The sequence below is a fragment of the Myxine glutinosa genome, unplaced genomic scaffold, assembly GCF_964187855.1.
Source record: "Myxine glutinosa unplaced genomic scaffold, kmMyxGlut1.1 SCAFFOLD_1885, whole genome shotgun sequence".
Lineage (NCBI taxonomy): Eukaryota > Metazoa > Chordata > Myxini > Myxiniformes > Myxinidae > Myxine > Myxine glutinosa.
The window spans coordinates 59,906-82,787 of NW_027617980.1; the positions used below are offsets into that span (position 1 = coordinate 59,906).

A 22,882-nucleotide genomic window follows, 5' to 3' on the forward strand; every position below is an offset into this window, starting at 1 on the left:
CTGAAAAAGAATATCTAAGACACAACAAATTCCATTAATTTTTCTCTTGCAGCTAGCTGCTTGAACAGGCCTCAAAACGACCTCCTGGGAAGAAAAATCTAGATTCCAATATATAAGTTGCCAGTCAGTGTTAGTGCACCAGCTTTGATTTAACGGTCCTTCACCAGATGCTAACTGGATTACAGATGATAAGTGGATTACGATTACCTCCAGAGAGTCACCACTTAAAAGTTTCCACGGCATGGTTACAAAAAGCCCCGAGTGGGCTGTGCGGTCATCTCTTGATCGACTGCAAGACCTGTATCGCGTTTCAGAGCAATCGGTTGGGAAATAAAGGACGAATAGGGATCAGAATTTTGGGGGATAGCCCCCCCCCCCCACCTCTCCTCACCTTCGAAGCCCCCATGATTCAAAATCTAAAAATCGAAGCCTGGGCGATTGTGCCGGGTACTGTCTTGTATTAATGGCTGATTTTAATATATGGAAAAGGTCCATGAACTGTCAAAGGAGAAACCAGTGGCAGTGAAGAAGAAGAGGCCATTGCGAGCTGCATTCCAGAACAGGCTGAATTGTTGTTGTCAGTGCAGCAAAGACCATGGGGGAACCATGATTGTCATGGGGCCCGCAAGGCTGACCCCCGCTCTAGCGGGGAAAAATGGCCTTAAAACGATCATTCATTCATATTCATATTCAGTGCAGCAAAGACCGTAATTGAAGGATGCTTTGAATGTGAGAATGGGTTAGACTCATCAGAACTCAAAGCTTACCTGGGCAGTAGCAAGAAGAGACCCAGGAGAGCTTATAACACAAAATGGCCTTTTTGCACCCTTGATCATGCCCAAGAGGACAAAGTGGGGAAATACAGCACATTAAGGAAGTATTCACACCTTGAATTTTTCACATTTTGTTGTGTTACAACCTGAATGTAACATGGATTAAATTGAGGTTTTTTTTGTCACTTATCTACACATAATAATACCCCATAATGTCAAAGTGGAAATCTTTTAGAAATGTTTACAAATTAAGCAACGATGAAAATCTGAAATGTCCTGTCATTAAGTGTTAAACTCCTTTGCGATGGCAATAAGGACCTTGGTCAGGGAGGTGACAAAGGACCCAAAGACCACTCTTTCAGAACTACAGAGTTCCTTGGCTGAGATGGGAGAACCTGCCAGAAGGACAACAGTCTTTGCAGAACTTCACAAATCTAGCCTTTATGGGTGAGTTGCTAGACAGAACCACTCCTGAGAAAAAGGCACATGACAGCACGCCTGGAGTTTGCAAAAAGGCAAGTGAAAGACTGAGCATGAGGCAAAATATTCTGTGGTCTGGTGAGATGAAAATTGAACTCTTTGTCCTGAATGCAAAGTGCTGCGTCTGACGGAATCCGAGCACAGCTCATCGCCCATCTAAGACCATCCCCACCATGAAGCATGGTGGTGGTAGCATCATGCTATGGGGATGCTTTTCAGCAGCAGGAACTAGGAGACTTGTAAAGATAGAGGTAACAATGAATAGACCCAAATACAAGCAAATCCTTGAGGAGAACCTGCTTCAGAGTGCAAAAGACCTCGGACTGCAGCAAAGATTCACAATCCAACAGGACAATGACCCCGAAGCAACACTGGAATGGCTTCAGAACAAGAATGTGAAAGTCCTTGAATGGCTTAGCTAAAGCCGAGACCTGAATCCCATTGAGAATCTGTGGAAAAACCTGAAGATTGCTGTTCACCGATGCTCCCCATCCAACTTGACAGAGCTTGAGCAAATCTGCAAGGAAGAATGGGAGAAACTCCCCAAATCCAGATGTGCAAAGCTGATACAGGCATACCCAAGAAGAAGCTGTAATTGCTGCCAACGGCGCTTCTACGAAGTATTGCCTTAGGGGGTTGAATGCTTATGCAAATTAGAATATTTCTGTATTTCAATGGATTTGTAAAAAAAAATTCACTTTGTCATTAATGGGGCATTTTGTGTAGATTGGTGACAAAAAAAACCTCAATTTAATTCCATTTTGAATTCAGGTTGTAACAACAAAATGCGAAAAAGTCAAGGGGAGTGAATGCTTTTTGAAGGCACTGTGCACTCCAGGCCAAAGCTGGGAGCAAGAATAAGATGGCGTTTCGCCTGACACTGCCTCCACCTCCCCACCCCAGGCACCCTATGTCAGCACCATTCACAAAGCTTAAACAGAAGCTTCAGTCAACCAACTTGGTCCAGGTGGAAGAAAGATTTAATATTCAAACACGAGCTCCATCATGAATTTTCATGTGTGATAGTCTCTCTGTGTCCAAGGTGCTGCAAACGAGTTAAATTTCTCTGCACAGAGAAATGGTAAATATGATTACGATCGATTATCAGTTGAAGTGGAGGATTTTAGATCTGCTTGTGATTTGCTATTTATAGAGTTGAAAGATTTTGATAATCTTCACTTCCGTGTGTCATCATGCCATCTATATGTTTGTTTTTTTTCTAAACATGGCATTGTGCTCTTTTTGTGGTATCTATGGTTATTGGTTAAATCGAATGCAGTCTATATCTGGTTACCATTATAAGTCCTTGCAACACCACTTATCTTTGCCATTGGATTACTGAGAGAAGGCCTTTTGGACCGTTGGGATCATTGTCGATAATTCCTCGAGGGTGGTTGTGCATGCACGTGCACACAGATAGGTGAACCCTGTTTGATAAGTGCTGGCTATCTGGGCCATCAGCTGAGCACCATCCATCATTGAGATCTTGACTCGTCAAGCTCAGAATCCCTCCAGATTAAATTTGTCGAGTCCTCAGCAATCAATGCTGCTCTGCCAGTCATCAAGATCGTAACTGTGAGCCAAACAGCAGTTTCTCCCTCTCAACCTCCAGTTCAGGTGAGAATGAACTGCCACTCTTTCCAAATTCAAAACGTATCGTTTCCGTGGGTTATCTGACTTTTGAAAGGAAAATGGTAACTCACCTGAAGATGCTGGGATAGTAGAGCAAAGTAATTCCTTCCACACACAGCACAGTGCACAATCCCCAAGTTAGGATGTTGTACAACATCATAGTGCTGTGGGGTAGAAATTGGAAAGTACATCACAACGAATGAAGCCAAAGACTCCAGGAAAGGAAGATGGAATGTACAGTCACGTGAAAAAGTAAGTACACCCCATGTAAAGTTTTGACTTTTTCAACATATTTCAACATACAGCAATTTCATCTTCATTTCAACAATATTTATAGATAAAGGTGATATAATATAACAAATATCATGAAACATTTACATTTTGTAGTCCATTGTATAATTTAAATAAACATAAATGCAAATTTCGCATGTGGAAAAAGTAAGTACACCCATGGCTCTAATAGGTGGTATTGCCCCATTTGGCAGAAACAACCTCAAGTAGGCGTTTCTTATAACTGTCTACCAGTCTCTGACATCGACTGGGAGAAATTTTTGCCCACTCCTCCATGCAGAATTCTTTCAGCTGTGCGATGTTTGAGGGGTTTCTTGCATGCACAGCTCGTTTCAAATCCCCCCACAGCATCTCGATGGGATTTAGATCCGGGCTTTGACTTGACCATTCCAGAACCCTCCATTTCTTTCTTTTCACCCATTCCTTGGTGGATTTACTGGTATGTTTAGGGTCATTGTCATGTTGCAAGGTCCACCCTCGGTTGAGCTTCAACCTTCTAACAGATGGCCTCACATCATCCTCAAGCACCCTCTGGTACAATGAAGAATTAATAGTGGATTATATGATGGTGAGCTGCCCCAAACCATAATATTTCCACCACCATGCTTTACAGTTGGTATCAGGTTCTTGTGGTCAAATGTTGTCTTTGGTTTTCGCCAAACATGTCTTCTGGTACTGTGCCCAAATAGCTCTACCTTTGACTCATCTGTCCAGAGCACATTGTTCCAGAAGTGTTGGTCTTTGCCTAGGTGTTCATTGGCAAACTTTAGTCTTGCCCTGATGTTCTTTCTGGACAGCAAAGGTTTCCTCCTGGCACACCTCCCATGTAGATCAAATTTGTGCAGCCTCTTTCTAATGGTAGACTCGTGCACTTTGACATCAACAGTGGCAAGAGCTACCTGTAGGTCCCGTGATGACATTCTGGGGTTCTTAGAGACTTCTTTCAGCATATTGCGGTCTGCTCTCGGGCTGAACATTCTGGGGCGGCCTGGCCTGAACAAGTTGGCAGTTCTTTAGAATCTTCTCCACTTGTAGATGATCTTCCGGACAGTCGAATGATTGATTTCAAATTGTTTGGAGATCTTTTTACATCTCTTCCCAGACTCGTAGGCATCTATAACCTTCTTTCTGAAGGCCTCAGAGAGCTCTTTTGATCGAGGCATGGTGACGCCGCACACTTCAACAACAAAGAGCAAACCAAACTAAATGTCTGAGGTTTAAATAAGACAGGTTCCTCCAAGATCCTCTCTAACGATGTTCTAATCATTTGCACCTGAGCAGGTGCACCTGATTCTAATTTTAGGTATTTGAAGTAGTGATAAATGTAGGGGTGTACTTACTTTTTCCACATGTGAAATTTGCATTTATGTTTATTTAAATTATACAATAGACTACAAAATGTAAATGTTTCATGATATTTGTTATATTATATCACCTTTATCTATCAATATTGTTGAAATGAAGATCAAATAGCTGTATTTTGAAATATGTTGAAAAAGTCAAAACTTTACATGGGGTGTACTTACGTTTTCACGTGACTGTAGAATACTGTAAACCAAAAACTAATTTTACATCATCCATTGTACAGACAGACAACAGGTTTGCATCAAATACAGCAGGGAGGTGTGCTCACCTGTTTTAAGTTACGTGTGGGTGAATGAACCAATTCATGCATCGTTTGGCATGTATGTAATAACCACTTTTGAGGGTGAACGGAGGTTATGTATTCCACACGTTTGTCCGTTTGTGAGCAGGATATCTCAAAACAGTTATCGTCGAATTCGGACGAAACTTGGACATGTTGGGTGTCTGACAAGGACGAATTGGTTTGACTTTGGTGAAGATCCGGATCGGATACTAGAATTTTCAAGTCATTCTTCACCATTCAGAGATAGGGCCAAAAACGATACATGTCATGATATCTCAAAAAGTTGTGGACGAGTTAGTTATGACAAAACTTGGTGGATGAGTTGGTTCGGTGACAAGAACAAGGCAATTATGTTTTGGTTTTTGTCTGGATCTAGATCTGGCCTATCAGTGGGATACAAAAGGTAAACTGTTCAGCCTGGCAGAGGTATGCGCTCTACTGAGTGCTGTTCTACAGTTGTTTTATATCTACTTATCTTAGGGCACAAACTTTTCATAAGGTGGGGAAAGATGCCCCTAACAGGAAGTAAAATTAAGTGGAAGTCAAATTAGGCAGTGGAGTTGAGCCGGAACAAGGGGAGTATTGCCATGATTGTAAACAAACAATGATTGTAATACAGGGTGACCCAAAAAAACCTCCCACATTTCGAAAGGCTGTAGCACTGGCAGTAGTGAGGCCGGAGGGGCGGGGCTAGGGTCTGTTGGTAGCCCAACCCCAACCGTCCTCAGTCGCCAACATGGCGTGGTCGGGAGCACACCGTGCGTTCGCTGTCGAAGCGTTCTTCACAAACATCCGTTCCGTGATCGCCGTGCAGAGGGCCTTTCGAAGACGTTTCAGTATTCCACGGAACCAAAACGTTCCAGATCGGAAAACCATCTTGCAGTGGGTTGAGAATTTCAGGGCAACAGGCTCAGCTTTAAAAAGAAAATCACCTGGTCGACCCAGGAGCGCTCGTACGCCTGATAATATTGAAGCATTGAGGCGATCTGTTGTGCTGTCTCCGAGACGTTCTGCGCAGAAGCATGCTTTAGCGGTAGGGATATCCCGGGAAACTGCAAGTAGAATCTTACACAAAGACCTCCACTTCCATCCATACAAAATGACGGTTGTGCAAGAACTCAATGCGAGAGAGTGGATAAGCCGCAGGGAGTTATGCGAGAACATTCTGCAACGTGTTCCGGAAGATGCTGTTCTCTTGTGCAGTGACGAAGCTCATTTTCATTTGAGTGGCTGTGTAAACAAACAACATTTTCGCTATTGCTCCGAAGACAACCCTCGCATGCTCCACGAAAGACCGTTGCACTCCGATCGAGCGACTGTGTGGTGCGCTGTTGCCGATGTTGGCATCGTGGGTCCTTATTTCTTTGAAGAGGGTGGTGTAACTGTTACCGTAACTTCTGACCGTTACATTGATATGCTCGAAAACTTTCTAAGGCCACAACTCGAACACCTTGAGCTTGAAGAACTCGATGTGTGGTTTCAGCAAGATGGAGCTACGGCACACACAGCTCGAAGATCATTGCAAGTGCTGAGGGAAGTGTTTCCGGATCGGGTGATCTCGTTGCGTGGCGATGTTGGGTGGCCGGCCCGTTCCCCTGACCTCGCCCCTTGTGATTTTTTTCTGTGGGGCTACCTTAAATCACGAGTGTATACTCATCGACCCCAAACTCTTGAAGCCCTTAAGGTTGCTATTCAGCAGGAGATAGCCGCTGTTCCACCCGACATGACCCGTCGAGCCATGGCAGCCTTCAGAAATCGCCCCCAAGCGTGTATAGACAATGACGGCCACCATTTGGAGGATGTCATCTTTAAAACATGATGAATAAAAACTGTGTTGAATGAAGTTTCATGTGTGCAAATAATATCTTGATTATCTTTAACCATTTTCTTTTTCACTTACCTTTGAAATGTGGGAGTTTTTTTGGGTCACCCTGTACTTAATTAGACATCGTGTTCTTACAAATGCACCGGTATTCTAACCTTTTTCCTGCAGCTCGCTTCATCGTGAGGTAGTTGTCAGCAGCATAACAGAATGCCCATAGGAAATTAGCAGAGTAAAAAAACTGTATCCACACCTGGAGGAAGAAACATAGGGGAAATACCCCTGGTGCTCACCTGGTAGAATAAACAGTATACTGCACCGACTAAAGGTATTTTAAACCAATTTCAATGCTTGCTAGAAGACAGGGCAGCATGTAGAATCACACTAACATAATCGTAAGACGTCAAACAAACAAACAAACAAAGGTTCTGAGAAAAAAAAGCAAATACCTATTTTGGGGGGCAAGCCCCCATCCCCCAGAAACCACCTTAGACCCCGATTTTTAAATGCCAGAAACAAACTTTGATACAACACAGGTGATTAAGGTTGTGGTCAAGTTTCATCAGAATTGCATATGTAGTTTCTGAGAAGAAAGAAAATACCTATTTTGGGGGACAATACCTCCACCCCCCGTAGATTTCCAAAGGGGCAGATTTTTTTTAGTGCCGTCAACAATATTCGGTACATCATGGGTGATGAAGGTTGTGATCAAGTTTCACAGAAATAGTGTGTGTAGTTTCAGAGGAAATAGCAAATTCCTATTTTTGGGGGTCAAACCTGGATGCACTTTGACCCCCAGTAAACCCCCTTGGACCCCGATTTTTTTAATGCCGTGAAAAAACTTTAGTCACAACACAACAAATATCATTTGTGTCAAATTTTAGAGCAAATACAACGGTAAACTTCTGAAGAAGCTTCTTTTTTTTTTTCTACAGCCTTTAAAATCTTTATTTTACTTCGAATTAATTATATACTTGAACACTAGAGCACAAATCACATTTTTGAATCTTTCAAACCCCGTCCATTCAGCAGTACTTGGACATGCTAACAAGTTGGCGCATACGACACCATCAATGACGCTAAACTTACGGAATTTATGAATACGACCGTTAAAATCACAATCTTATTTAAATTGGATTATATACTTGGACACTGTGTGGGGTAAGCTGTTCCCTGAACTCTCCCGTTACCCTCTGTTTTGTCACTCTTCCATGAGCCTCGATCTTGTATTTCTTTTAAAGATTGCAAACTTTAAGGTTGAAATATGTTTTCGTTTCTACCATTTAGCAATAACCACACTTCAAATATTTCACAGGCTTGGGGGAAAGGGGGAGGTTCATTCTCATTAAATTTAATATCGCAAAGTGTGATTGATTATAATTATTAAGAAAAGTTGAGACAAAGTAGTTTTAAGCTGGATTCCGAGCTCGTTTCAATGACTTTCCGGAAAATGACATTTTCGAAATGACTTTCTGTTGGAAATGATATGCGACAGTCACAGCGGTCCAAAAGATCCTTTCACTGTGACCCAATCATAAGGATTACCCAGTGATATATCCCTTGCACTTTTAACCATTTATTTTACCTGACTTCAAACTTACATTGTGGACATCCCAAATTGTGGTGAAGTGCTAGATATCGGTGACCGCTAATCAAATGGTGTAGTATATTTCAAACACCAAATCCTTTCCCAGGATGCGTGACTCAACCCCATAGTCCTGTACTCCATCTTTGGGTGAGAGGGGTGGGGTGGCAACTGGCATGTTCTGAGAAAATGGTGAACTGATGAATTTGAAATTTAATTTCGGGGAAAAAAGTCACCCAGGTACTGTACCTTCCTAAACTGCATTTAATTAATCTATTATATAATGCAAATTGTGGTGTCTATTCATATGTTCTGCCGTCTCCTGCTTACGGCGGCCGCTTCCCACACAGGTAAAACTCAATATTCAACCAGAAAAAGAGCATGCCACCAAACAAGATACATTTTAAACGTATAAATACAACATGGAATCGGTTTGTTTAAGATTGCATCAACCTGCTCCCAATTATCAGCAAAGTCATGGAATCCATCATTGCTTCGGATATGAAATCCTTCCTCTTCTCCAATGGCTTGATCTCCGATCATCAATTTGGATTCAGACCAGGTCATTCTACTCTGGACATGCTGCTTCTGCTGTCTCAACAATGTATGGAGGTCCTCAATGCCAAACAGGAAATCAGAGCTGTCTCCCTTGACATATCACGTGCCTTCGATACGGTCTGGCACCCAGCTCTGCTCACCAAACTCTCCTCCTATGGTATCCATGGAAATCTCCATGCATGGCTTGCGGACTTCCTCTCTGGTTGTCGTCAACGTGTGGCCCTGAATGGATTTCTCTCATCTCCCCTTCCTGTTCAGGCTGGAGTTCCCCAAGGCAGTCTTCTGGGCCCTGTGCTTTTTCTGGTCTTTATCAATGATCTCTCCGACTCTCTGCAAAATCCTCTCTATCTCTTTGCTGATGATTCTACTCTCTGCCGCTCCATTCCTCTTCCCTCAGATCGGCAGTCTGCATCCTCCTCACTCTCTGAAGACCTGGACAAAATCACAGACTGGTCAAACAAGTGGAACATGTCTTTCAATCCAGACAAATCTCACACTCTTACTATGTCTCTCCGAAAAGATCGACTGGACAACCCCCCCATCAACTTTCTCAACAATCCTCTCCAAGAAGTTCTGTCGCTCAAGCTTTTGGGTCTCACTATCTGCCATGATCTTTCTTGAGAAAACCACATTTCCAAGCTGGCTTCCAAAGCCAGTCGCTGACTGGGCATCCTCCGTCGTGCGAAGTCCTTCCTAGGCACACCTGAGCTCCTCACCACATACAAGGCTTTCATCCGCAGCTCAATGGAATACTGTTCTCCCCTATGGGCCGGTGCTCCTGCCTCACACCTAGCTCGGCTTCACGCTGTTGAAACCAAAGCTTTCAGAATCATTGGAATCTCCCATGATGAAGCTATCTCCGAGGGCCTTTCACTCACTCACCGCTGGCAGGTAGGTGGTCTTTCTGTCTTCTACCGACTCCTCTCTGGCCTTGCTCCCCCAGCTCTCTCTGTGCTTTGTCCCCCAAATATTCCTACAGGTCGCATAAGATCTGCCAGCAACCCTCTGATGGTTAAACTGCCGAAATCTCGGCTCTCTGCTCACCTTCACTCTTTCATTCCTCTTTTCTCCCACCTCTGGAACAAACTCCCACAATCCCTTCAATCCCACTCCTCCCTCCAGGTCTTTAAAACATCTGTTCACCACCATCTCTTATCTTTCCCCATCCAAAACCTTGATCTTTTCTACCCCCGCTAATTCACCCCAGATCCACCTTGTTTGAAATTCCAACTTCTTTCCTGGAAGTCCTGGCAGTGTCCATATGTTTTATACCTCTCCCACCCCCCCCCCCTTCCCACGCCTCCTCCCCCCAAGCCCTCTCCCTCCCACACATCTCCCTGCTCTTAAATGTTGCGTGCTCTCAAGTGTTTGTGTGCTTCCCCTTCTCTTGGCTTCCGCTCCCTCTTTTTATATATTTTGTTTGTCTGGTTGATTTGTTTGTGAAGTAAATGTCAGCTTTCACGAGCCTCGATTCAGTATACAAACAGCATTTAACCCCTGACTATCTCTTCTCCTTCTCCTTCCTTTTGCTTTGATTATTTACCTGTTGATTTTTGTCTTTTTGTACTTGTTTTTTGTACTCTGTCAAAGCGCCTTTGGGCTTCTTGAAAAGCGCTATATAAAATAAATGTATTATTATTATTATTATTATTATTATTACATAAACCATACTTGGGAAATGATAGAGTTTCACTTTGCCTTTGATACCAATTCCCATGACATAATATTTTCCGCAAAAGGAATTTTTGGGATTTTAGAAATCGACAGATTAGGGCAACATATTAAGCTCATTTTGCTATTTTGTGGAAGTGATCATCCAAATCCCAATCCAATGAATGGTAAGGTAAGGAAAGCTGTGACTTACCGAAGTGGAAGCACAGAAAATTCCAGGAAAAACTGAAGAGTTATTTCCCATAGACATCCCATCCGCAAAGGCAGGAGCAGAAAGCCAGACTGTAGAGCGAACAATGATTCCTAAAAAATAATCAATGACAGGAATACACATCTCAAAGAGAGGTATCCATTGGAAACAAAACACAGCACAATATGAAAGCCGCTCGATCCAACCGAACATTTCACATCCAAGCATAAGCTAAAATTAAGGAATGATTAATAATGCGCTTCCTTCATTCCGCTACTCCTTTTCCCACCACTCCCCCCTAAAGGCTCAACTTATTACCCTCGCCAGAGGAGAGGGTATTGCATTTGGGTCCGTTTGTCTGTCTGTCTGTTTGTGCGCACAGAACACAAGCATGCTTTTCTCTGCAACCGTTGGTCCGATTGCCAAGAAATGTTCCCCATAGGAGCGCCTCCTCCTGTAGAATTTTTAAAAGATAACTATGACGTCATAAGTCACGTGATACAGGCGCCATCTTGGAAAAACCGAGAAACTTTGCACCTCTATATCTCAGAAACCATTCCATGGAAAACAAGAAAATGCGACTGTGTCGCCAATATGCCTCCACATAATCCCACAACGGGTAGATGCCATCACTCTGCATATGTATGGGTAGTGGATCACGTTTGTGAAGTTTCGTGTTGATCGGACAAGGTTCGTTTTTCTATCCAAGATGGCTGCCAAACCACGTGACCTATGACATCATTTTCAAAATATATGCAACAGTGCTGTTAGATGATATTCGTAAAATTTTGCATCGATAGGTTGAGCGGTTTCAGAGATAAAAACAAAAACAAAAAAAAACCACCTTTAGAGGCCATTTTTCCCCGCAAGCGGGGGTTGGCTTTTTCGGGGACCGTGGTTGTTGTTGTTTTTTTGGTCCCCTTTTTGAAGCAATGTTTTACGGCCGGATGCCCTTCCTGCCGCCAACCCTGTTTGTCGCCTTTTACGACAAGCAGGGAATTACCAGTGAACTGGTACTCAATTAGCCGACCTCGGAAGGATGACAGGCTGAGTCAACCCCCCTGGCGTTAATTCAGCAATCGACCGGGATTCGAACCCAGGATCCTAGGATCCTAAGCTGGCACCCTAGCCGCTAGCCCAACACCAGGTTGGTTTCAGAGATATAATTGTTTCATATTTTCCTTCAATCCAATATGGCTGCCAAACCATGTGACCTATGATGTCATAAATGTAATATTTCAATACAAATGGGTCATTGATCATGTGCATGCCATTTCAGATTTTTAGGATAAGGAATTCGATTAAAACATTTTGGCTGGTATACCACTTCACCTATGGTGTCATCATTATCATGCTTTTGTTCCCCATTGGGAGTACTTGACGATGTGCCAAGTTTGAAATTTTTCAATTCAGCGGTTTCTGACAAATAATTTTTTAATTATTTGCTTTTAATCCAAGAAGGTTGCCATGCCACGTGACCTATGACGTCACAATTATCATAAAAACATTCTGCATGGGTGTCACTCCTACCCTGAATGTTTCGTCTCAATCGGACATATGGTTCCTGAGAAAACCGAGGTTTAGCCCGTACGACGTACAACCCGGAAACATAATGCCTCGGAGGCATAAAATTGGAACATGGCTCATTGTGAAGTACTCCCCATGGGGAACAATATATATTCATGATGATGTCATCGATGCGTTAATTATGACGTCATAATTAGGCAAGTAGAACGCTTGAGCCGATGAGTTTGAAATTTATCGAGCGTGATCTACAAAAAAATTGTATGGGCGAATTAAATTGATGATGTCATCAGTCACGTGGTTCAGCAGCCATATTGGATTGAACATAAATCTACGTCGTCAATAAACCACACAAATACAGCAGCTAATAAACACCACACAAAATCAACCACACAAACACGGCCGAGCGAGGGTCTGCAATCTCTGATTGCCTTTTCTTGTTTTGTATGCAGCACAATATTGCGGGGTAGCATCATTGGCTGAGGGCGTGGCTGTGATATTGAGGGGTAGCATCATTGGCTGAGGGCATGGCTGTGATATTGCGGGGCAGCATCATTGGCTGAGGGCATGGCTGTGATATTGAGGGGTAGCATCATTGGCTGAGGGCATGGCTGTGATATTGAGGAGTAGCATCATTGGCTGAGGGCGTGGCTGTGATATTGCGGGGCAGCATCATTGGCTGAGGGTGTGGCTGTGATATTGCGGGGTAGCATCATTGGCTGAGGGCATGGCTGTGATATTGCAGGGTAGCATCATTGGCTGAGGGCATGGCTGTGATATTGAGGGGTAGCATCATTGGCTGAGGGCATGGCTGTGATATTGCAGGGTAGCATCATTAGCTGAGGGGGTGGCTGTGATATTGCAGGGTAGCATCATTGGCTGAGGGCATGGCTGTGATATTGAGGGGTAGCATCATTGGCTGAGGGCATGGCTGTGATATTGAGGGGTAGCATCATTGGCTGAGGGCATGGCTGTGATATTGAGGAGTAGCATCATTGGCTGAGGGCGTGGCTGTGATATTGCGGGGCAGCATCATTGGCTGAGGGTGTGGCTGTGATATTGCGGGGTAGCATCATTGGCTGAGGGCATGGCTGTGATATTGCAGGGTAGCATCATTGGCTGAGGGCATGGCTGTGATATTGAGGGGTAGCATCATTGGCTGAGGGCATGGCTGTGATATTGCAGGGTGGCATCATTAGCTGAGGGGGTGGCTGTGATATTGCAGGGTAGCATCATTGGCTGAGGGCATGGCTGTGATATTGAGGGGTAGCATCATTGGCTGAGGGCATGGCTGTGATATTGCGGGGCAGCATCATTGGCTGAGGGGGTGGCTGTGATATTGTGGGGTAGCATCATTGGCTGAGGGCATGGCTGTGATATTGCAGGGTAGCATCATTAGCTGAGGGCGTGGCTGTGATATTGTGGGGTAGCATCATTAGCTGAGGGCATGGCTGTGATATTGTGGGGTAGCATCTTAGCTGAGGGCATGGCTGTGATATTGCAGGGTAGCATCATCAGCTAAGGGCATGGCTGTGATATTGAGGGGTAGCATCATTAGCTGAGGGCATGGCTGTGATATTGCAGGGTAGCATCATTGGCTGAGGGCATGGCTGTGATATTGAAGGGTAGCATCATCAGCTGAGGGCATGGCTGTGATATTGAGGGGTAGCATCATTGGCTGAGGGCATGGCTGTGATATTGCAGGGTAGCATCATTGGCTGAGGGCGTGGCTGTGATATTGCAGGGTAGCATCATTGGCTGAGGGCATGGCTGTGATGTTGTGGGGTAGCATCATTGGCTGAGGGTGTGGCTGTGATATTGCAGGGGAAGCATCATTGGCTGAGGGCATGGCTGTGATATTGCAGGGTAGCATCATTGGCTGAGGGCATGGCTGTGATATTGCAGGGTAGCATCATTGGCTGAGGGCGTGGCTGTGATATTGCGGGGCAGCATCATTGGCTGAGGGCATGGCTGTGATATTGCGGGGCAGCATCATTGGCTGAGGGCATGGCTGTGATATTGCGGGGTAGCGTCATTAGCTGAGGGCATGGCTGTGATATTGCGGGGTAGCATCATTGGCTGAGGGCATGGCTGTGATATTGCAGGGTAGCATCATTGGCTGAGGGCATGGCTGTGATATTGCGGGGCAGCATCATTAGCTGAGGGCATGGCTGTGATATTGCGGGGCAGCATCATTGGCTGAGGGCATGGCTGTGATATTGCGGGGCAGCATCATTGGCTGAGGGCATGGCTGTGATATTGCGGGGTAGCGTCATTAGCTGAGGGCATGGCTGTGATATTGCAGGGTAGCATCATTGGCTGAGGGCATGGCTGTGATATTGCGGGGTAGCGTCATTAGCTGAGGGCATGGCTGTGATATTGCGGGGCAGCATCATTAGCTGAGGGCATGGCTGTGATATTGCGGGGCAGCATCATTGGCTGAGGGCATGGCTGTGATATTGCGGGGTAGCGTCATTAGCTGAGGGCATGGCTGTGATATTGCGGGGCAGCATCATTGGCTGAGGGCATGGCTGTGATATTGCGGGGTAGCGTCATTAGCTGAGGGCACGGCTGTGATATTGCGGGGCAGCATCATTGGCTGAGGGCATGGCTGTGATATTGCGGGGTAGCGTCATTAGCTGAGGGCATGGCTGTGATATTGCGGGGCAGCATCATTGGCTGAGGGCATGGCTGTGATATTGCGGGGTAGCGTCATTAGCTGAGGGCATGGCTGTGATATTGCAGGGTAGCTTCATTGGCTGAGGGCATGGCTGTGATATTGTGGGGTAGCATCATTGGCTGACGGCATGGCTGTGATATTGTGGTGTAGCGTCATTAGCTGAGGGCATGGCTGTGATATTGCAGGGTAGCATCATTGGCTGAGGGCATGGCTGTGATATTGCGGGGCAGCATCATTGGCTGAGGGCATGGCTGTAATATTGCGGGGTAGCGTCATTAGCTGAGGGCATGGCTGTGATATTGTGGGGTAGCATCATTGGCTGACGGCATGGCTGTGATATTGTGGTGTAGCGTCATTAGCTGAGGGCATGGCTGTGATATTGTGGGGTAGCATCATTGGCTGACGGCATGGCTGTAATATTGCGGGGTAGCGTCATTAGCTGAGGGCATGGCTGTGATATTGTGGGGTAGCATCATTGGCTGAGGGCATGGCTGTAATATTGCGGGGTAGCGTCATTAGCTGAGGGCATGGCTGTGATATTGTGGGGTAGCATCATTGGCTGACGGCATGGCTGTGATATTGTGGTGTAGCGTCATTAGCTGAGGGCATGGCTGTGATATTGCAGGGTAGCATCATTGGCTGAGGGCATGGCTGTGATATTGTGGGGCAGCATCATTGGCTGAGGGCATGGCTGTGATATTGCAGGGTAGCATCATTGGCTGAGGGCATGGCTGTGATATTGCGGGGCAGCATCATTGGCTGAGGGCATGGCTGTAATATTGCGGGGTAGCGTCATTAGCTGAGGGCATGGCTGTGATATTGTGGGGTAGCATCATTGGCTGACGGCATGGCTGTGATATTGTGGTGTAGCGTCATTAGCTGAGGGCATGGCTGTGATATTGCGGGGCAGCATCATTAGCTGAGGGCATGGCTGTGATATTGCGGGGCAGCATCATTGGCTGAGGGCATGGCTGTGATATTGTGGGGTAGCATCATTGGCTGAGGGCATGGCTGTGATATTGCGGGGCAGCATCATTGGCTGAGGGCATGGCTGTGATATTGAGGGGTAGCATCATTGGCTGAGGGCGTGGCTGTGATATTGCAGGGTAGCATCATTGGCTGAGGGCATGGCTGTGATATTGAGGGGTAGCATCATTGGCTGAGGGCGTGGCTGTGATATTGCAGGGTAGCATCATTGGCTGAGGGCATGGCTGTGATATTGCGGGGCAGCATCATTGGCTGAGGGCATGGCTGTGATATTGCGGGGCAGCATCATTGGCTGAGGGCATGGCTGTGATATTGTGGGGTAGCATCATTGGCTGAGGGCGTGCCTGTGATATTGTGGGGTAGCATCATTAGCTGAGGGCATGGCTGTGATATTGCGGGGCAGCATCATTAGCTGAGGGCATGGCTGTGATATTGCGGGGTAGCATCATTGGCTGAGGGCATGGCTGTGATATTGAGGGGAGGCATCATTGGCTGAGGGCGTGGCTGTGATATTGTGGGGTAGCATCATTGGCTGAGGACATGGCTGTGATATTGTGGGGTGGCATCATTACCTGAGGGCGTGGCTGTGATATTGTGGGGTAGCATCATTGGTTGAGGGCGTGGCTGTGATATTGTGGGGTAGCATCATTGACTGAGGACATGGCTGTGATATTGCAGGGTAGCATCATTGGCTGAGGGCGTGGCTGTGATATTGCAGGGTAGCATCATTGGCTGAGGGCGTGGCTGTGATATTGTGGGGTGGCATCATTAGCTGAGGGCATGGCTGTGATATTGCAGGGTAGCATCATTGGCTGAGGGCATGGCTGTGATATTGCAAGGTAGCATCATTGGCTGAGGGCATGGCTGTGATATTGCGGGGCAGCATCATTGGCTGAGGGCATGGCTGTGATATTGTGGGGTGGCATCATTAGCTGAGGGCGTGGCTGTGATATTGCGGGGCAGCATCATTGGCTGAGGGCATGGCTGTGATATTGTGGGGTGGCATCATTAGCTGAGGGCGTGGCTGTGATATTGTGGGGTAGCATCATTGGCTGAGGGCGTGGCTGTGATATTGAGGGGTAGCATCATTGGCTGAGGGCATGGCTGTGATATTGTGGGGTGGCATCATTAGCTGAGGGCGTGGCTGTGATATTGCGGGGCAGCATCATTGGCTGAGGGCATGGCTGTGATATTGTGGGGTGGCATCATTAGCTGAGGGCGTGGCTGTGATATTGTGGGGTAGCATCATTGGCTGAGGGCGTGGCTGTGATATTGCGGGGCAGCATCATTGGCTGAGGGCATGGCTGTGATATTGCGGGGCAGCATCATTGGCTGAGGGCGTGGCTGTGATATTGCGGGGCAGCATCATTGGCTGAGGGCGTGGCTGTGATATTGCGGGGCAGCATCATTAGCTGAGGGCATGGCTGTGATATTGTGGGGTGGCATCATTAGCTGAGGGCGTGGCTGTGATATTGCGGGGCAGCATCATTGGCTGAGGGCATGGCTGTGATATTGTAGGGTGGCATCATTAGCTGAGGGCGTGGCTGTGATATTGTGGGGTAGCATCATTGGCTGAGGGCGTGGCTGTGATATTGCGGGGCAGCATCATTGGCTGAGGGCATGGCTGTGATATTGTGGGGTGGCATCATTGGCTGAGGGCGTGGCTGTGATATTGTGGGGTAGCATCATTGGCTGAGGGCGTGGCTGTGATATTGCGGGGCAGCATCATTGGCTGAGGGCGTGGCTGTGATGTTGAGGGGTAGCATCATTGGCTGGGGGCATGGCTGTGATATTGTGGGGTAGCATCATTGGCTGAGGGCGTGGCTGTGATATTGTGGGGTAGCATCATTGGCTGAGGGCATAGCTGTGATATTGTGGGGTAGCATCATTGGCTGAGGGCGTGGCTGTGATGTTGAGGGGTAGCATCATTGGCTGAGGGCGTGGCTGTGATGTTGAGGGGTAGCATCATTGGCTGGGGGCATGGCTGTGATATTGTGGGGTAGCATCATTGGCTGAGGGCGTAGCTGTGATATTGTGGGGTAGCATCATTGGCTGAGGGCATAGCTGTGATATTGTGGGGTAGCATCATTGGCTGAGGGCATGGCTGTGACATTGTGGGGTAGCATCATTGGCTGAGGGCATGGCTGTGATATTGAGGGGTAGCATCATTGGCTGAGGGCATGGCTGTGCTATTGTGGGGTAGCATCATTGGCTGAGGGCGTGGCTGTGATATTGAGGGGTAGCATCATTGGCTGAGGGAGTGGCTGTGATATTGAGGGGTAGCATCATTGGCTGAGGGAGTGGCTGTGATATTGAGGGGTAGCATCATTGGCTGAGGGAGTGGCTGTGATATTGAGGGGTAGCATCATTGACTGAGGACATGGCTGTGATATTGTGGGGTAGCATCATTGGCTGAGGGCGTGGCTGTGATATTGAGGGGTAGCATCATTGGCTGAGGGAGTGGCTGTGATATTGAGGGGTAGCATCATTGGCTGAGGGAGTGGCTGTGATATTGAGGGGTAGCATCATTGGCTGAGGGCATGGCTGTGATATTGTGGGGTAGCATCATTGGCTGAGGGCGTGGCTGTGATATTGAGGGGTAGCATCATTGGCTGAGGGCATGGCTGTGATATTGAGGGGTAGCATCATTGGCTGAGGGCATGGCTGTGATATTGAGGGGTAGCATCATTGGCTGAGGGCATGGCTGTGATATTGAGGGGTAGCATCATTGGCTGAGGGCATGGCTGTGATATTGAGGGGTAGCATCATTGGCTGAGGGCATGGCTGTGCTATTGTGGGGTAGCATCATTGGCTGAGGGCGTGGCTGTGATATTGAGGGGTAGCATCATTGGCTGAGGGAGTGGCTGTGATATTGAGGGGTAGCATCATTGGCTGAGGGAGTGGCTGTGATATTGAGGGGTAGCATCATTGGCTGAGGGAGTGGCTGTGATATTGAGGGGTAGCATCATTGACTGAGGACATGGCTGTGATATTGTGGGGTAGCATCATTGGCTGAGGGCGTGGCTGTGATATTGAGGAGTAGCATCATTGGCTGAGGGAGTGGCTGTGATATTGAGGGGTAGCATCATTGGCTGAGGGAGTGGCTGTGATATTGAGGGGTAGCATCATTGGCTGAGGGCATGGCTGTGATATTGTGGGGTAGCATCATTGGCTGAGGGCGTGGCTGTGATATTGAGGGGTAGCATCATTGGCTGAGGGCATGGCTGTGATATTGAGGGGTAGCATCATTGGCTGAGGGCATGGCTGTGATATTGAGGGGTAGCATCATTGGCTGAGGGAGTGGCTGTGATATTGAGGGGTAGCATCATTGGCTGAGGGCATGGCTGTGATATTGAGGGGTAGCATCATTGGCTGAGGGAGTGGCTGTGATATTGAGGGGTAGCATCATTGGCTGAGGGAGTGGCTGTGATATTGAGGGGTAGCATCATTGGCTGAGGGCATGGCTGTGATATTGTGGGGTAGCATAATTGGCTGAGGGCGTGGCTGTGATATTGAGGGGTAGCATCATTGGCTGAGGGCATGGCTGTGATATTGAGGGGTAGCATCATTGGCTGAGGGCATGGCTGTGATATTGAGGGGTAGCATCATTGGCTGAGGGCATGGCTGTGATATTGAGGGGTAGCATCATTGGCTGAGGGAGTGGCTGTGATATTGAGGGGTAGCATCATTGGCTGAGGGCATGGCTGTGATATTGAGCAGTAGCATCATTGGCTGAGGGAGTGGCTGTGATATTGAGGGGTAGCATCATTGGCTGAGGGAGGGGTTGTGATATTGAGGGGTAGCATCATTGGCTGAGGGAGTGGCTGTGATATTGAGGGGTAGCATCATTGGCTGAGGGAGTGGCTGTGATATTGAGGGGTAGCATCATTGGCTGAGGGCGTGGCTGTGATATTGAGGGGTAGCATCATTGGCTGAGGGCATGGCTGTGATATTGAGGGGTAGCATCATTGGCTGAGGGAGTGGCTGTGATATTGAGGGGTAGCATCATTGGCTGAGGGAGTGGCTGTGATATTGAGGGGTAGCATCATTGGCTGAGGGAGTGGCTGTGATATTGAGGGGTAGCATCATTGGCTGAGGGAGTGGCTGTGATATTGAGGGGTAGCATCATTGGCTGAGGGAGTGGCTGTGATATTGAGGGGTAGCATCATTGGCTGAGGGCGTGGCTGTGATATTGAGGGGTAGCATCATTGGCTGAGGGAGTGGCTGTGATATTGAGGGGTAGCATCATTGGCTGAGGGAGTGGCTGTGATATTGAGGGGTAGCATCATTGGCTGAGGGCGTGGCTGTGATATTGAGGGGTAGCATCATTGGCTGAGGGAGTGGCTGTGATATTGAGGGGTAGCATCATTGGCTGAGGGCGTGGCTGTGATATTGAGGGGTAGCATCATTGGCTGAGGGAGTGGCTGTGATATTGAGGGGTAGCATCATTGGCTGAGGGAGTGGCTGTGATATTGAGGGGTAGCATCATTGGCTGAGGGAGTGGCTGTGATATTGAGGGGTAGCATCATTGGCTGAGGGAGTGGCTGTGATATTGAGGGGTAGCATCATTGGCTGAGGGAGTGGCTGTGATATTGAGGGGTAGCATCATTGGCTGAGGGCGTGGCTGTGATATTGAGGGGTAGCATCATTGGCTGAGGGCATGGCTGTGATATTGAGGGGTAGCATCATTGGCTGAGGGAGTGGCTGTGATATTGAGGGGTAGCATCATTGGCTGAGGGCATGGCTGTGATATTGAGGGGTAGCATCATTGGCTGAGGGCATGGCTGTGATATTGCAGGGTAGCATCATTGGCTGAGGGCGTGGCTGTGATATTGCAGGGTAGCATCATTGGCTGAGGGCATGGCTGTGATGTTGTGGGGTAGCATCATTGGCTGAGGGTGTGGCTGTGATATTGCAGGGGAAGCATCATTGGCTGAGGGCATGGCTGTGATATTGCAGGGTAGCATCATTGGCTGAGGGCATGGCTGTGATATTGCAGGGTAGCATCATTGGCTGAGGGCGTGGCTGTGATATTGCGGGGCAGCATCATTGGCTGAGGGCATGGCTGTGATATTGCGGGGCAGCATCATTGGCTGAGGGCATGGCTGTGATATTGCGGGGTAGCGTCATTAGCTGAGGGCATGGCTGTGATATTGCGGGGTAGCATCATTGGCTGAGGGCATGGCTGTGATATTGCAGGGTAGCATCATTGGCTGAGGGCATGGCTGTGATATTGCGGGGCAGCATCATTAGCTGAGGGCATGGCTGTGATATTGCGGGGCAGCATCATTGGCTGAGGGCATGGCTGTGATATTGCGGGGCAGCATCATTGGCTGAGGGCATGGCTGTGATATTGCGGGGTAGCGTCATTAGCTGAGGGCATGGCTGTGATATTGCAGGGTAGCATCATTGGCTGAGGGCATGGCTGTGATATTGCGGGGTAGCGTCATTAGCTGAGGGCATGGCTGTGATATTGCGGGGCAGCATCATTAGCTGAGGGCATGGCTGTGATATTGCGGGGCAGCATCATTGGCTGAGGGCATGGCTGTGATATTGTGGGGTAGCGTCATTAGCTGAGGGCATGGCTGTGATATTGCGGGGCAGCATCATTGGCTGAGGGCATGGCTGTGATATTGCGGGGTAGCGTCATTAGCTGAGGGCACGGCTGTGATATTGCGGGGCAGCATCATTGGCTGAGGGCATGGCTGTGATATTGCGGGGTAGCGTCATTAGCTGAGGGCATGGCTGTGATATTGCGGGGCAGCATCATTGGCTGAGGGCATGGCTGTGATATTGCGGGGTAGCGTCATTAGCTGAGGGCATGGCTGTGATATTGCAGGGTAGCTTCATTGGCTGAGGGCATGGCTGTGATATTGTGGGGTAGCATCATTGGCTGACGGCATGGCTGTGATATTGTGGTGTAGCGTCATTAGCTGAGGGCATGGCTGTGATATTGCAGGGTAGCATCATTGGCTGAGGGCATGGCTGTGATATTGCGGGGCAGCATCATTGGCTGAGGGCATGGCTGTAATATTGCGGGGTAGCGTCATTAGCTGAGGGCATGGCTGTGATATTGTGGGGTAGCATCATTGGCTGACGGCATGGCTGTGATATTGTGGTGTAGCGTCATTAGCTGAGGGCATGGCTGTGATATTGTGGGGTAGCATCATTGGCTGACGGCATGGCTGTAATATTGCGGGGTAGCGTCATTAGCTGAGGGCATGGCTGTGATATTGTGGGGTAGCATCATTGGCTGAGGGCATGGCTGTAATATTGCGGGGTAGCGTCATTAGCTGAGGGCATGGCTGTGATATTGTGGGGTAGCATCATTGGCTGACGGCATGGCTGTGATATTGTGGTGTAGCGTCATTAGCTGAGGGCATGGCTGTGATATTGCGGGGTAACATCATTGGCTGAGGGCATGGCTGTGATATTGTGGGGCAGCATCATTGGCTGAGGGCATGGCTGTGATATTGCAGGGTAGCATCATTGGCTGAGGGCATGGCTGTGATATTGCGGGGCAGCATCATTGGCTGAGGGCATGGCTGTAATATTGCGGGGTAGCGTCATTAGCTGAGGGCATGGCTGTGATATTGTGGGGTAGCATCATTGGCTGACGGCATGGCTGTGATATTGTGGTGTAGCGTCATTAGCTGAGGGCATGGCTGTGATATTGCGGGGCAGCATCATTAGCTGAGGGCATGGCTGTGATATTGCGGGGCAGCATCATTGGCTGAGGGCATGGCTGTGATATTGTGGGGTAGCATCATTGGCTGAGGGCATGGCTGTGATATTGCGGGGCAGCATCATTGGCTGAGGGCATGGCTGTGATATTGAGGGGTAGCATCATTGGCTGAGGGCGTGGCTGTGATATTGCAGGGTAGCATCATTGGCTGAGGGCATGGCTGTGATATTGAGGGGTAGCATCATTGGCTGAGGGCGTGGCTGTGATATTGCAGGGTAGCATCATTGGCTGAGGGCATGGCTGTGATATTGCGGGGCAGCATCATTGGCTGAGGGCATGGCTGTGATATTGCGGGG

General features: G+C 47.9%; 1 protein-coding gene across 2 annotated transcripts in view; it reads right to left on the reverse strand.

Annotated features, from left to right (window-relative positions):
* GPR143 (G protein-coupled receptor 143) overlaps positions 1-22,882 on the reverse strand; it is a 70,129-nt gene that overhangs the window by 40,882 nt on the left and 6,365 nt on the right. The window contains exons 2-4 of one of the 2 annotated variants that reach the window (XM_068132773.2): positions 10,654-10,763; positions 6,805-6,899; positions 2,957-3,049 (exon numbers count right to left, since the gene is read on the reverse strand). In XM_068132773.2, coding sequence (XP_067988874.2) covers positions 2,957-3,049; positions 6,805-6,899; positions 10,654-10,763 — 298 coding nt within the window. The remainder of the gene's footprint in view (positions 1-2,956; positions 3,050-6,804; positions 6,900-10,653; positions 10,764-22,882) is intronic. The other variant, XM_068132775.2, reaches the window with a different exon arrangement.